General features: G+C 39.5%; 1 protein-coding gene across 1 annotated transcript in view; it reads right to left on the bottom strand.

Moving 5' to 3' along the window:
- PDZD8 (PDZ domain containing 8) overlaps positions 1 to 16214 on the bottom strand; it is a 61915-nt gene extending 45701 nt beyond the window's left edge. The window contains exon 1 of the mRNA XM_061364235.1: positions 15176 to 16214. Coding sequence (XP_061220219.1) covers positions 15176 to 16071 — 896 coding nt within the window. The 5' untranslated portion in view covers positions 16072 to 16214. The remainder of the gene's footprint in view (positions 1 to 15175) is intronic.
- Between the last annotated feature and the right edge of the window lie 649 nt (positions 16215 to 16863).

The following is a 16863-nucleotide window of genomic DNA, read 5'->3' as shown; positions in this document are numbered from 1 at the left end:
GGAACGCAGCAGAACAGCAATGGATGTTTTCTCTGTGGAGAAACCAGACTCTCCACCTCTGTAATGTCTAATTTTCCTGCTTGAAAACAATCATGTTGCCAGACAAGTGCAATTGTGAATTTATTTCAGAAAGCATTTGCAGTAGGGACAACAAAACACACTTAATATGAAAGCTAACCTGTATTTCATCTAATTAAAGTAGACTTTTAGCTGATAGTGCCAATAACACAATTCAGTGAACGAGACAAGAGATACAAACTCCATTCCCAAGCCCTGCAGGCTACAGTACCTTTGGTGATTCAGTATCTTTCTATCACAGACTTTCCTGTGTAAGGAGAAGTAAGTTTCCTATCATCCTGGGATCCTTATTATAACATAGGACTTGCTGTATTAAATACCTTGTGTAAATAACCTTGCTGTAACTTCCATAATAGCTTTAACAGTGTAGTTTGCTACCCTCTAATGTTTAATCTATCTCTGAGGAGCAAAAATCCACCAGTAAATGCTTTAGAGAAATTCATCACGCTGAGGAAGACTGCATACCCTACTAGCAAGTCTCTATATAAAAGTCTATAGAGAAACTTTGACAGCAAACTAAACTCTTCAGTTAATCTGAGCTGCTCTCTGCCCTCCCCATGCAGTCATCCTAGAATCTGGCCAGGTCTGGTATGTTGCTCCCATAAATTCAAGGCTTTCACTTCGCAAACTCTTAACAAGAAGAAAAACGTTTCCTATTTGGCTGTCTAGATCTTTAATCACTCATCCAGTATTCTCAGCTCCTTTTCCTGACTTCAACCAGTAACCAAAAAAGTTAGTGGACCTCCATCAGCGGGGAATAAGCCCTTAACAAATGGTTTGCAATTGGTCCACTTGCTGCTGCAGCCAGAGAAAAAAAGTTTGAAGCCACGGCAATGGAGCAGAGTTGCTCCTGACAGTACAACAAACAGTAAAATGTTACTAAAGGTACTTTTCAGAAATACAGTACCTTTCTATACACTGCTGAGCTGCTACAAGTTTCTTCAAGGCAGATTTTCATTGCATTTATATTTGACCCCTTTCAAGTGGGGTCTAATGCTGCCACCTCCTTATTCAGCAAGGTCAAAAGGCAAAATTCACGCTCATGTCACAAATCCTTGGCCTACAAACAGGATTACACCAACTCTATCTGTATATCCAAAAAGCCTATTTTTCACTTCCAAATCTGTGATACTGAACTATCAGAAGTAAGGTAGATTTTATGGGGGAAGAGATTTTACTGCCTTTAAACCATATTCGTTAAGCCTTTGTAAGCTTTTCATCATCTTCAAAGGAACAGAATAGGCACATCATTGCTATTTGAGCAAACAGACCCCTTATACCCCTGCCCCAAAACTGTGCTTGCATAGGACAGGCTATTAAAATAAAAAAGTCCTTAAAAGTGCCTTCTCTGAGATGCTTATAGTGTGTTTTCAATTTGCTTTTAAATTAGCACTCTCCCTCCACAAATTTATCATATTATTTGTCCAGAAGTCTGAAATTCAAATAGCACACTATTAAGAAAATGTTATTTAAAAGCCAGCATTTTAACTTAGAGGAATATCCATCAATCAAACTTCAAGTGAAATTTTAGTCAGTGCAAAAAAACCACCCCTATAGAAATAGTATTTAAAAGAAACTGTTGGGTAGTGAGTGTTTCTCAAAGAAAACCACAAGACACAAACAGCAAAAAGAAAAGTAATTCCACATAAGGAATTAGGTTAGATGACTATACCGAAAGATAATTAAGATAAAGTCACTCAATTAATGTACAGGATTAAAGTTATACTCTAAAATAGCGTAATACTGAGCTCTTCCCACATACCAAGCACAGCAAAAAGTGTTTCCAGACACACAGCACGCAGTCAGAATGTCTCCTTCACACGAAAGACTTCTACGCTCCGTTTGTTCCATATTTCACAGAGTCACTTTAGTGGCTCATTTGCTCTCATCTCATCACCACCTCACTCTGGATGTCTAGATCAAAACTGCATCTGAAAAAACAACCCCCAAACAAATCCAGTTTGTTCCTTTCATTTGGGGTGCTTTCAGCCCCTGAATAACGCTATTGTTCCTTCCAGTTGCCAGGTCTGTGGGAGAGGAACTCACCTACTTGGAACAAGACTGTAATTCAATGGTTTAGTTTTAGAAATGTCTGACCTCTATTCCCATTAATCTGTACTCACTATTCTGTGATAATTCTGTTGCAGTCCTTTACCCAACTTCTAACAGAAGACGACAGAAGTCTTTTATACCTTAGTTTAATTACCCCACAACCTAAATGAACTGCTCCCACTAGTACCTACTAAACGACAGTATTTTTAGTTGCATGAGGAAATCTATTAAGAACTGAGACAAAAATGTCAATGTATCTGGCCAAAGATAACCATGCACTTACATGTTTCTGTTCATTGTGTCAGTTAGGAATATCCAGAAGCACAAATTGTTAAGAACAGAAACAAACTTCAAAAACTCTCCGTACTCTACCTTCTGCTTGCAGAAGGAGAAGGTTACAGCTTTATTTGTAAATGCAGTAGGAGGCTCGGATTTTGCAGAGCTTTTGTTAAGAAGCAAGAACATTTTTCAATAATAAATTATGGGAAAAGTTTTAAACTATTACCTAGATTTATCAAGGAGGTTTGATATCTAAACCAGTGGTTTAAAATTACTGGATATCTGTTTAAGGCCATCAATCACTTAAATCCAGCACTACTCTGCTGTCATAAAGATTAAACATAGTCAGGTTTATGAAAGTTTTAATTGATTTACATTAACTAAACATTTAAATCTTAATAAAAAAAGCAGAGACCTTAAATCTCAGCAGAGCCCACCGGCTAAAAATGCAAGTATATTTAGCATAAAGTTACTTTGAATACATTGCAAGTCTTATGCTTCTATTTACCACTCGAAGTTTAAATTAAATCAAAATCTAAAGTCAGACTGCTTAGTAAAGCATCAATTTACTTTTGTCAATACTACTGTATTTGAAGAGTCTAATATCTAAAATCCTTTTGAAAGAGCAACTGCTGAATTTACTTTCAGTTCAAGGAGTTCTCAAAAGCTTCAATTAATTACAGAACAGAACTCACTATTTTTTACATTGCCTTTATTATCTGATTTACAGAAAAATAAGTCATATGATTGTAAAGTCTATAAACTTGAAAAAGTGTGACTGACACCGGGTATTTTAAGTCATTTAAAAACCCGCCATTTCTAGTCTGTGTGTAATTTAAGATGAAGTTTACTCCCACAAAAATGGTAAAATATTACAACCCACTCCTAAAATGGCATGATCACATTAGTAAGATTTTAAAATCATCAGCCAACGTTTAAACTTGTTTGAGCTGGGTATTATAATGCAAATAAGCTGATATTGTTCTTCACACTGAAGATATAAAAATGGAGCTCATCCTTACTTTGGACAGAATTGGTAAGTTGGTCTGGGTTTTGTTTTAAAGTAGTTTAAAAAATACCACTACTGTAGGTTTTGTAAAAGCAATTCTCCAGCTTCTACCAATTTCACAAGGAACAGAGCTGCAGAATTGCGTCAGTATTCATATTCAGGGGACTTTAGTAGTTCAAATTATACTCTTCCTCAGTACAGAAATCTACTAATTTCAGTTTTACCCACAGCCATGAAAATCTGCCTTACAAACAGCCTCAAAAACTTTCAGAGAGCGAGGTCATTTTCTAGGAAACTTTATGGAAAACTGCAAATCAGTTTTAGTACTCCACCCACTGTCTTACAGGATATTCTGCCACAGGCATGTGGGAGGCTCATATACACATAAGTTCTCAACATATGAGCAGTCACTTTTTAAATCAAGACCTCCACAAAAATAAAGGATTTTATTATTTAGGGGTGGAGGTTTTTTTTCCCCCTTCAAATATGTTTCATACACCTCCAGACTATTAAAACTACAGTCATCTTTCTTATGGTGGTATCAGTACCTGTGACATATATCTTGAATCAGACACTCAAGATACTTTTAAAACCTTAAGACCTCTTTACCAAAACAAAAGAACAGATTTAAAGAGTCAAGTAGCTCCTTCAATACAGACCTTTATTTTTCCTGCTTATATGACACAAGTCATTGTAAATACAACTCTTAAAGATTTCCCACTGCTGTCTGTATTGAAATAGCCACAGGTAAAAAAAAAAGAGATCTCGAATCAGGCTTATCAAAACTCCTATCTTATCAGTACAAACAACATCAACTCGACTGTACACAGACTTTTTTTTGGCATTTAAAGAATACTAGTTTCCCAACTTTAAATTCCATAAATACTGGAAAAGCTGATTTAATGCAGTCAATGCCTGTTTGATCTCCAAGTTTTCCTGTGCCTTTTTTTAAATTGAATATGATCTAACTGAAGCCAAACACTGGTTCAAATTAAGAGAAGGAGATAAAAATCCTGCTATAGTTCAGTCTCAGGATGAGGACAAAATTTCCTTGTCTAACCATGAAGCCTGCATAGGTGTGGCACTGCTCCAAATGGGACACAAGACGCAGAATATGCTCTTGCTCACACAGAGCTGGAAAAGAGGCAGGTGAGGTTCTGCAACCATCTTCTAGGCTTTCAAGGAGAATAGCAACAGGAGAAAAAAAAAAACCCACCACAAACCCTCAAATAAATAAACCCAAGCCATCTCAAAAATCTACCTTTAGCCAGTTGGATTAGAAACTGGTTCCAGGAACTGATGCAAAGGGCTAGCTTTTCCTCAGTTCAGCAACGTATTCTCCCATAAGGAGGTCTCAAATCTCTCTACAAACATCACCTCTCTTCAATCCTAGTAAATGTAAAATGATGTTGATGCTCCAACAGAAGTCTAAATTCTGAACACAACTCATTCATTGGGCTCAGGAGTTTGAATCCTCTGCTCTGAACACCAGCCTATGTCCATATGAAAACTAATACCATCCTCTTAGACAGAAAATGACTGTCTCACTGCTGAAAACATGACAGCTGTAAACCAGTTCTAGACATGAGAGCTTTCCAAGGTTTATCCTCACTCCTCCAGTTAGTTTTAAAAATGCTCAAACAGAAGCTTCTCCTCAATCTACTTTTATCTAGTCACTTCTGACAAGACAGAAGACGGTCCAGTTCATGCCCTTAAAGTCTTACAGTGGTGAAGACAGTCTAGCTCAGGATTAGTACCATTTTGAAAGCTGAGATGACTGACAGTTCACTTTAAAGCTGTAAACAGCAATAATAAAGGATTTGTTTCTTAGACAGCTCAGCAATTCAGACTGCAGTGGTGGGGAGGGTACTGATGGGGACCAAGGGACATGCCACATACTTGCCCCTCAAGCAATGGTGTCACCATTTGTGAGTCACAGCATCACTAATTGAGCTCGTATTATAAAGGAACAGGATCAAGCAACACAGAAGCAGAGTCTGGATGTGACCTGTGGCACCACTGTTGGCAATCAAATACAGAAGGGGCTTCTGAGATTAATTCTTCTACTTTGCAAATCCTGCACCACTGATGGCAAGTTACACTTACGACTTGTGATTACACTGGAAATTAGCAGCTGTTCAAAATTACAATCATCTTCTCCCACCATCCCAACAATGAATTTGAATATTTCTCTTATTTACCCTTCTTTAAGTGGAACAGGAAAAGAACAAAAATCTGCGTTTCTGTGGTATTGTTTTAAAACAATACCAATGACTAACATAGCTGTTGCCACCCCACCTCCCCCTGTAGCACACTGGGCTCTTTGCTTGGCAACAATTACATTTGTTTTGTTTATTCTACCATGTTGCATTAAGTTTTGTTAGTAAATATGAAGAGTTATTCTTAAATAAATAAATAAATAAATAAATATACTGTTGAAGTTACACTGCATCATTTCCACTGTTTAATCACTTAGGAATTATTCACTAAGCCAGATCACCCACAGCAGTGGTTCAAACACCACCATGGAATCTGTCACACCACTGCAACACTATGATCTTCAATTTCTGCTCTTCCTATTTCAGCTCAGGCAAACAGGTGCCATTAAAACTGATAGAGTAAGATATATTGAAAACTTAGCATTAAGACTAAGTTAAGAAAGGCAGGAACAAAGTATGTGAATGTTCTGATTCCCATTAGATACCCACAGATCATTTTAAAACACTGGACAGAAATAATTTTGTAAATTTACATGTCAAATTGTCTCAAAGTTTTACAGTTAAAGCAATACAAAATTGCTAGAAGTATTGCCAAATGATGATCCTAATTTAATTTTACGCTAGTCATATCTGGTAGTTCATCACTGCCTTTTGAGTATGTGGAACAGTCTGATTAACTCTATCATCAGCTCATTTCTGTAATACAGTCTTCACTGCAGACAGATTTTTTTATGACATCTGGTAAGACTTCAGAAATGTGAAACTATACTGCTTTAATAGAATCCCTGCATTTTCCATTACATGAAACAGCTTAAATGGAGAGGACTCACAGGCTGCTCTGCTGAACTACAGCGTGGCTACAGACTGAACAGGGGAATTAAGAAATTATAAAGGCGAGTTGTTCCCATGTAGTTTTAAAGCTAAAAATCTAAAAATAAATTACAAAATAAATTACAATCCTAAACAAAATAAATTCTAAACTAAAATAAATTACAATAGCTGGAGGGAGGTAATTAAAGCAGTTCTTCAGAGTTTAAAACATTTTCTGCCTTTCTCTTCTCTCACAAAAAAAATAAGGGTTTTCCCCCTTTTCCTTTCTGCTGCACCCAACATCTCCTTGGCAGTTTTCATACCTATATATGGCCACAGAAACGTCTAAAATGCTGCTGGGCTGCAGCTGGGTCCTGCAGTAAACAAATGCGCTCCCAAGTCCTAAGAGGATTTATGAACCCAGGCAGGGCTCCATGAAGCAAGAGTCCTTCCAGAAGGAAGGGTGCTTAGGAAAGCAGATACACCCAAATGACTTTGTGCAGGTGTGAAGAGGAAGTCCAAGCTATCAAACCCAACACAGCACATACCCAGTTTGCTGGGTATAGCAATTTAGGAACACACATAACACCTCGTACACAAACATTCCCGTTGTTGGGCACTTTAACTGTACTGTAGAACCTTTCGTTGCAACACAAATGTATCTGTCAACTGAAGATTTAATTGCAGATTTTTTCCACTAATTTACTAGATACATTGTGTGGGATCACTGACCACTTTGGAGGTCTGAATTCTGGCTTAGATTTGATTGGCTTATGAAACAGCTGCCATTTATTAAGCAGTGAAGGTAAATAACAACAGGAAAAGCGTCCAAAACTTGTGTGGATCTGACTTGCATCTCTCAACCGAGATGAATGCCAGAGCAGCAATAAATTCTTCAGTTTAACCAAAAACTCAGTGACTGAAACAGGAACTACTCAAATCATTTAGAAATTCTGTGTTCCGCTCAGTATGTCACAATTAAGCTGACAAATGTTTATAAAATGATGACTTCCAAACCCCTTCACACAAACTGGCATTCACATTTGTTTCCAAAATAAGAATTTATTCACTGTTATAAAAAAACCCTCTTGAACCCTTGAACATCAAAACAAACACTTTCAGCAGAGCATTTTTTCTTCATTATAAAAGACATTGATATTCATGTAAGCCACAGAATGGAACCTGCTCAAAGCAAATTGTTCCCAGCTAACACTTGTAATATTGGATATTGCTTTCTTTTGGACGAAAGCACAGTTTTGAGATCATCCTGCAAAGATTTTTGTAGTTTCACAATTAATGGACTTTAGCAGATTGCAGTGGCATTATCTATTAAATCAGCAAACTGCATAGGCAAGTCTAAAATAAGTATGGAGAGAAGGGTACAATACAGCTTATTAATCCTAGAAGGTTTAAAGTCTTCTACTGTTCTCTAAATAACAGTAATATCAAGAATAACCAAATGCTGAAGTAGTTTTAAATCAAAACAAGTGTGAACATGAACTGTAAACACAGAACCATATCGGGTGACTTCAGGAAATCTGTGCAGGAATGCAGAATAAGCAGTTTCCCATAGAAACCCAGCAACGTGAAAGCACTTTCTCCAATAGTGAAATCGGCAGCCTGAGACTAAGCCTCACTGGAGCACCACTTCAATATACCACACTGATTACTGAAAACTACTGTCCTTACCCAGGCTGCTTATTCAAGGGCTTTCTTATCAGCTATCATTTGCTAATAAAAAGATTAACTATTTTGCATGATTCATATATATAAAATAAGTTCTACAAGAGACTCATATGTTTTAACATCATATGAGCTGTTCTGAGATCTGTATTAGCTACCCATTTTTAGACATACATTCTATACCCCCATTCCTTGAAGTATTCTCCTTCAAGGAGAGTTCAGTGTTCAGCTTTGTGTGACAGGCAGGGAATATTAACAGACACCAAAAATTATAATACAGCCTGTAGAAGGCGATTCAGAATATCCCAGCTCTAGTGCCTGAACACAGCTACCTGCTGTTAGATGCCAACAGTCTGGCAATGCGATTAACTCCTAATATGTCCTATACTGATTTGGAAATAAGCTGCCTTTCAAAAAAATAGAAAGTGCTACTGCTTAATTCGTACTTTAAGAAGTTATACACATTATGCCAGCTGAATAAAAAGTATTTGTTCTCACTGAGCAGCAAGATCAGCTTAGATGTTTAAAACCAGAGTTCAGACAAACAGCAGCGTGAAGTCTCAATGTTAGTATATACAAAACGTCATGAAGTACTAAATAAATCTTGATTTTTCATAGCCTTCATTCACTATCCAAATGAAAAACATTCACTGAAGGATTAAGACCAAGGAACTGTTAAGTAAAAAATAGCAAAGCTGTTAAATGAGGTAATTTTCATTATTATTGGACAAAGAATCTTTTATATATTGTTTCAAGCAAGAGAAGTTGAAGAAGGTTTTATTTTCCTGTCAGACCAATTAACCTTAAACCTTACTGTATTGCTATCTGCAGCAAATGCAAATAGTACGCACCAAAACTTACTCATCTTCTTCCATTTCTCTCTCCAACTGAGTTTATCTTTTTGTTCCCAGCTATGCTTTCCCAGTTTCTTCATGAGTCCAGCTCAGGTGAGTGCTCTATTAGTTCCTCACTCTTGCAGGTACAAAAAAGTAACATTTGCTGACTAACCATAGGAAAAGGCTCACTCTTAACCTGAAAAGAGTGCCGTCTGCATACTGGGAAACGTCCAACATGTCATTCATTAAATCTGACTTTATCATGAACAAGTTTCAAACTGCCATTCTTCCAGAATTAGAGCTTTCCAATGTGAAAGCCTGTGAAGTGCTGGAGCTGGGGAAGATGACTAAAAGGTTTCAACACCCCTAGAACCAACAGATTTTAAACTTGATATCTACACAAGGAGATTTAGATGCATACTTTGTACCACAGACTTTAATTTGAAGAAACATGTAGTTAGTGACCATCCAGACACAACGTATGTCTGAGATAGACTATTCCCAAAATAAAGACAATAAAAAAACCCTGCACTACAAAAAGCTTCTTTCTACCCACGTGGCACTCAAAGAAATGAGAATATTTAATGTTCCAGAGTTTAATTTTGTTTACTGTGCGTCAAGTTCCCTACAGATCCATTTATCGAAGTCCTGCACAAATAACTACTTGTCCCTGCACTATAAAGATAATCTTCCAAGCATGAAGCTACTGTCTGCAGACAGATCTACTGATTCCAATTACTGCTGCCTTGCCATTAGCAGAACAAATATCTATGCTGGCATCATTCAGAGCTTTACCTCTCTGCAGACGAAAGGACTCAGACCCTGGGGGGGTGGTTTTAATGCTTCTGTACACTGGAAGATGTTTGCACCTAGAATAGGCATGGCATTAAAAAAAAAACAACAAACCAAAACCAAAACGTGCCTTACAGATTTAACTAGTAAGAGAAACTCCTATCAACTACAGTAGAAATCCACTCAGGAAAAGAATATCCATATCCTCTCCCTTTGCAAAAGCTCCAGAGAAAGTAGGTATTTCTACCGGCTGCTGCTTTCTGAAGTTAAGACATGCTCAAAATCCCAATCTCTACAATTATTTCTGGTATTTCCGAGTATAACCTCATCATATGAATAATACATACTTTATTTTATACTTTTTCCAATACCTCTATTGCCATACTATGAAGTCATTTCTATTACAAAGCACACTTCAAATCAATAGGTACTTACATCTCAGCTTCAGTTTTGCCAAAAATAAGAAACTGCTGTGTAATTCTCAAATTGCATTCTATAATGGTAAATTAAAATAGGTTTGTTTAATGTTTTTTTCCCAGTGAAATCCAATATATAGCCCCAGCTTCCAAATACAGCATAAAACTATTTAACATGACTAACTATATTGCAAATGATCAGTTCCAAGGATAATTCATGTTAGAAGGGACCTAAGGAGGTCATCTAAATACCTGATATAGAAATACTGAAAGTAACACTTTGTGAGAACACTTCTAAAGAAAGTAGTTATTCCGCTCTGTGGTAGCATGCATTAAAATAAAGTACAGTGTAGTTTCTCAGGCCACTATCAAAAAATATTAGCTCTTTTTAATGTAGCAAACTGAGAACTAAGTGTTCTTAAAATACACAGAACTGAGTCACTGCTTAGGCAATACTTAATCTGCTTAGAACCTAAAGGGATGAACTTGCAAGACCTTGAATTCAGAAAAAAACTGTAGCTGTCAGATTTTTGACATCATTATTAAATACCAGGAAGTTAAATTCTGGACGGATATTACACTGCAAGTACTTCCTCCTCATCCTTTACATACAAAGGCAAAAGATTAATAATCAAGGTACAGCTTATTACAGAACTAAGAGATGAATCTGTGACCACTGCAATGGCACAAGCAAGGAGACAGACACCTGAAATAGTCCTTACTACATGTCTTTAAATACTAAACACACTTTGGCAACATTAGTAACTACAGCTTAACATTAACCACTTTATCCTACTATTAAAAGGACGTGATATAGAAAGTTAAAACAAGCATGAACAATGCCTACAGTAGTACTACTAAAGAGCTGTTTGAGTTTACACAATGAAAAACCAAAGGTCAGATTCAGGCAACTAAATAAATTCCACTTTGTGCTGATACTTAATGTCTACCACCTGCTCCAGTAAAAGAGACCTATGTAACAGTGTGAAGTCAAGATACAGCAAGGAGAAAGACTGACTGCATGTGGTCCTGAGAGTGCCAGCATTAGGATTTTGGGACACAGCTGGTGCATCAGCAGCTGCCCTGCAGAACATCAACAGCTGACATCTCCACCAAACAACGGGAAAGCCAAGGCTTTCCATGCTCCTTCTCAAGCTTCAGTCACTGGTCAGCTTGACTTAGAACTAAAAAAGGTGCAATTTAAATAGTCAAATCAAGTCAAAATAGACTTATGGAGTATGCATATACCTAAATGATACCAACAGTTCTTTATCACCTTAGTGAGAATAGGGCTAGTTATTAAAAAAAAAATCTTGTCTTGCAGTTATCTGGTTTCTCAAGAGTGCACCAGAACTCCTGTATATTGGAGCAGTGAAAAAAAAAAAAAAGAAAAAAGGATTATTTTAGATCTTCAACATATCTAAACAAGAAACTGACAGACAACGTTTTCAGAAAAGCTGCTTGCATTTCTATTACAAAGCACTAATACATTAAGATGCAAGTCAACTATAAACCAGTAGTAACTCTTGCTACTATCAACCGAATTGCACAGATCCTTTATCAATGATGACTAAAAGAAAAACCAACCTGCCATTCACTTAATTTTACCAGCAGCCTTGATTACAAAGATGTAAGCAAATTCTACTGTATGAGATAGTAATTACCATTCAATGGCAGAGCAGCTTCAAAATAGGGTGTTTTACCACCAGGCGCAAACACATTTCTTAAAGAGCCAAAAGTGACTACATGCTATTAGGATAACACACAAACTGCTACTTACTCATTTAGACATAAAGTGCAGCCCTCCTTTTTCAATTAGTACACAATTGCTTTTATGGAGAAAACTGTACATAACTCGCAAGACAAACTAAGATGCATTTACTAGTCTACATGACCTCCCCACAAAGGCAGTTGAGTGGATCAGGAATGCAAGATGACTTCTTCCACTTTGAAGCTATAGTCACACACACAGCACAAAGTCACTCCTAGCAATGGATGATACAAGAGATGCTGATGTTACTAATCACTGCATAAAGCTTTATACATAACTGGAAAGCATGTGTGTAGCAATTTGGCTGTAACAGGCAGTGCATGAACGAAGACACAAGGTTTTTTAATGTAGTATTTAATTAAATTAGAGAGGAAAGGGGGATCTGCTTTACACAGCTTACTTGTAGGACGTTCAAAAGCAACTATTAGCAAAAATTCTCATCTCATGTCATTTACTACCAAGTAATAACCTCTAGAAGTTGCCTAATACAAGAAGACAAAGAAAACAGTGTATTATTTTTTTTTAATGCTATTTAACATCCTGTTTCAATATAAAACTCCTTTGTGGACTTCAGTCTGGAAACCACCAGGGTAACAAAGTGCACCTGTTAGCCAACCAAAAAGAGAACTCCTCACACTCCAAGTGCTTTTGTGTACAGGATTGTAAATAAAACTTTCAATAGCAGTAATTACAAAGTTACTTGAGCAAGACTAAAGAGACATCAAAAAGGTTTTGAACTACACACAGAAGCAAATACTATGTATTTAAACAAAAGGTAACATAGGCCACAGGGAAAAAATGGGAGTGGATAAGCACATTCCCTGCAGATGAGGAACTGTTCAGCTTTAAGTAAGGTAGCAGGTTATTATGCAATTGTGACAACTCTCCTGACTTCTTCCTATACATTCATTGCTAAGGAATATATTAACATATCATAACTCCAAGCCAATGTATTCTTACAAATTCAATTAAAAATATTGTTTTGCATCTTATCAGCAGGGGGCTTGATTTGCGAAGTCAGTTCTCCATACCATCTAAACCATAATGTCTCAATTCTCAACTAAGCCACCATATAAAAGTGTATTGTTACTACTCAGCTCTTATCAAGTTTTGCTGTCTAGGCATCTACCTGCATAAATTCATCTGAGACACTGGTGGAGAATTTTCAGTCTGTGCTCCACAAAATCTCGGGCAACTGTGGATAGCTAGAAGTTCAAAGACAGCTAAAGGTTCCCAAGCATGGGTCTGTGCTCCCACTTAAAGCTTTAAAGGCAAAGGTCTATGCTGTTAGGACACCAGTGACCCAAACTTCCTTCCTTCAGATAATTTCATTACTGAGCATCAAGCTTAATGTCCTGCCACTCCCTTCACAACCCAGTGGCTCAGAATGACATATTCAGAACACAGCATGAAATTTAAAGGTCAAAAGCACCATATGCAGGGTTGGACACTGTTTCACATCTGCCACCCTGTGCTACCAACCATGATATCCTATTTGCCTCTCAAGCGTTCACAAATTCTTAACTCCTTAGAACTTAAAGGAAACATTTTAAAATAAGTCCGTTCTTGTTTCTATAATAATTTATGCTTCCTATACTGTGCTCAGTGTCAATTACTTTCTATCCTCACACTTCTACTCATTTCTGTCCCAAACACTGCACTCTGCTTCTTTCCTTATTTTCCCCTTCCAGTCCCTTCAGCATAACAGTGGCTCACACGTTTCATCCATTCCTTCTGGCAGAGAAGGTTTGAGAAATAAGAGAAAATTCATTACCTCTAACTAAATGATGAGAGCACCCAGGTGCATCTCTCAGGGGAAGAACAATGAAGGGGAGGAGTGCATCATCACTGGTTCAACAGGCACCTTAAAAACTTCTCTGTAGAGTGTAAAGATCATATGCGTTACTTGCTCTTTCTAGGCATGCTGAGAATGCTCACTTTACACCATCATGGTGCCTCCCCTTTGGGCTGTTCTCCACTGTTAACAGTTTAAGACTCTGTCCAATACAGTAAGAGAATGGAAGCAAATTTGCCCTTGACAGCTTCCCTGCTGCCCAGGGATTGCTCTCTTCTGGACAGCAATTCAGTACATCAAAATTTAAAAGGACTAACACATTACTTAAAGAACCTACTTATTGCCCTGTCAGGGCTTTCCAAATCTCAGGTATTTGACATACCCACTTTCATGAAAACTCATAAATTCAATTGCAGAAGAAAAGGCTTTAAAAATTACATCACTGCAAAACTAATTACACTTCAAAGTTCAAAAGGCCATTTTCAGTTACTCATCTCTGATGAATTTCAGGGGAAAAGCTTATTGCAGAAGAACGTGGTAAACAAAACACAAATCCTTACTTGACACACAATACAACCTATGAAGAACAAGCAAAAGAGAATGGAAACATGTTAGCCTAAGAGTGGTAAGCCACATAACAGAAAAGGAATATGGTACCTGAACAGTGGTAAGAGACACTCAGTATCTTTTAATCAAAAATGAAGGTGGAATCAAAGTAAAGATGCCACCTGTCACTTCCATTACATAAGTATCACTGAACATTTCATCATATTAACTATTAAATGCAGTCTGTATTTATAAAAGAAAACATGCTATATTACAAAAAATAAAAAGCACAGAAGTGTCCCTAGTTTTACTTACAATAGTGGCAATACTTTTATCAATTTTTAGATTTCCTTAAAGTTACTGAAGAAATTCAGGAAGCCAAAAAGGAAGAGGACAGCACCTGTCTTGGAACCTCAAACATACCTAGACAGTGAACTTTATCCTATCATTAAGTAACAACCACTTTGCCTCTATAGATAAGCAAACCCACAGGGCTTGCCCAGGTGGCTCACCAGTGACAGATGCCTGGGAGAGCACTCCAAACCCACATGCTATAAACAGACCCATCCTTCTACCTCTTCCAAAGAGAGATACCATGGTCCCATGATTGGACACCTGCCAGGATTCCAAAATTTCTGATACCTACTAATTCTGCCATTTACTTAAACATAGTTTAGGGCACATCGGTCTCACTATGCACTGGCTTTTTCACCTATCATAAATGGAAAACAATGCTTACCTTCACTGAAAGATTTTTATATCAGACAAGCAATATACAAATATCCCTACTGTGGAAGTGCCAACAGAAACCTATTTTACCTGTTATGAGCAAAGCAGCAATTCTAATGCTCACCACCCAACATAACACTGAAGACTCAGGATGTCTTACCTGATTTTATAATTGGGCAGGGTGTGCTTGCGCTTAATAACCTTCTTGAACTGGTTCACTATGATGGAAGTGAGCTGTGGCATGGGCCTCCCTTCAAACTGAGACTTCACTTCAAAGAGTATAACAGGGTCATCCATAAAAGAGAAAGACCAGTGAGTGAAGGGCAGACGTGTGAAGACCAGCTTCAGCTTCCCCAGCACCCGGGAGATCTTGACAAAGAGGTAGGCCGACTTGCCAAAGACCAGGTCGGCATCGATGGCCAAGTGGAAGCCACCATTGTACTCCAGGTCTACCTCAAAGCCCAGCTCCTCGGGGCAGCCCTCCTCGTTGCAGACCACTGGCCGAATGAGTTTGACAGCTTTGAACACAGGCAGGACGTTGCCAAGATAGACGTCCCTGAGGCTGAGCCCCTCCAGCACCTTCCCCGTCATCTTGGCCTGGAGCAGCTCTTCAAACTCCACCTTGATCTTCTTGGTGACCCAGTTCCTGACCAGGGCTGTGTCCCTGAGCTCCCTGAAGAGGAAGAGGAAGATAGCATTGAGGAACTGGCACGTCTCTTCGCGGCTGGGGTCCGGAGAGGGCTCTGGCTGCTGCTGCTGTTTGGCGCTGGGCTCCGAGCCCGGGGCGGCGGCAGGAGCCGCAGCGGTGGCCGGCGCTGAGGCCGGGGCCGGGTTAGGGGCCGAATCTGAAGGCGCCTGGCTGCCGGTCGGCTCCGAGCCCTGGAGGTAGTCCCTGAGGCTGTGGTCAGCCGCCACACGAGCGTAGACAACACCGTCGGCGTCTCCAGCCGTCCCGACAGGCTCCGGCTTCCCCCAGTACAAGAGCAGCAGCTGGAAAAGGAGCGTGAGGACGCAGCCGGCCAGCGCCGAGAGCAGGATCACGTAGATCAGCTGCATCCTCTCCGCACCCCGGGCGCGCTGCCCTCACCGAGCCGCCGCCATGCCGGGGGTCGCTCCCGCAGGACGCTGTTTAACGGCCGCGGCCACCGGAGGCCGCCTCATCCGGGTCCCCACACCGCCTTCTCCGTGAGGGCGGGGCGCCTGCGGAGCCAGCCAATGGCGACTCCGCTCTCCGCTCCGCGAGTCTTCATTGGCGGAGCAGCGAAGGCTTCGCCGGGTACGTCACTGCGTTGAGTGACGTAATGTCACAGCGCGGCCGGCGCATGCGTGGGAGGGGGCTGCTCTGCCCGGGTTTGGGGTGGCTGGAGGGGGTCGGGAACCTTCGGGCCGTATCCGAGGGGCGTGTGGGTCTCCGGAGCTCGGGAGCGGGGATCTGGAGAGGCAGGCACTCCCGAAGGAGTGGCTTCGGTTCCGTTAGGGTCTGTTCGTTATTCCGGCAGCAGAAGGCCGGGGTGAGGGTTTACCTGAGGGTAAGCGATGCCTTAGCCGCCGTTGCCTGCTGTGGTGGTGAAGGCTTCACCCGCGGGGTGGTGACTGGTTTCATTGGGTACTGTCTTGCTCGAGGGGTGATGAGGGAGGGAGGACACTTAGTCCCTTCGAAAACACACTGTCAAATAATTAAAACTTGTAAAATTGCTCTGGAGAGCGGCAGAGAAATTTATGGGAGTCCTGTGATATATTAGAACCTCTTCTCTGTTTGTTGGTGAGAGATGCTTTTAGCAACTTACATATATACCACATAGATAACAACAGGCTCTGCTATTGTTGATAAGACAGAAATCAAGTGTC

Source organism: Neopsephotus bourkii, unplaced genomic scaffold (assembly GCF_033783945.1).
Source record: "Neopsephotus bourkii isolate Nb327-2 ecotype Australia unplaced genomic scaffold, CSIRO-AGI_Nbou_v1 NB_1189, whole genome shotgun sequence".
Taxonomy (NCBI): domain Eukaryota; kingdom Metazoa; phylum Chordata; class Aves; order Psittaciformes; family Psittacidae; genus Neopsephotus; species Neopsephotus bourkii.
This window is presented reverse-complemented; position numbering and strand designations above follow the sequence as displayed.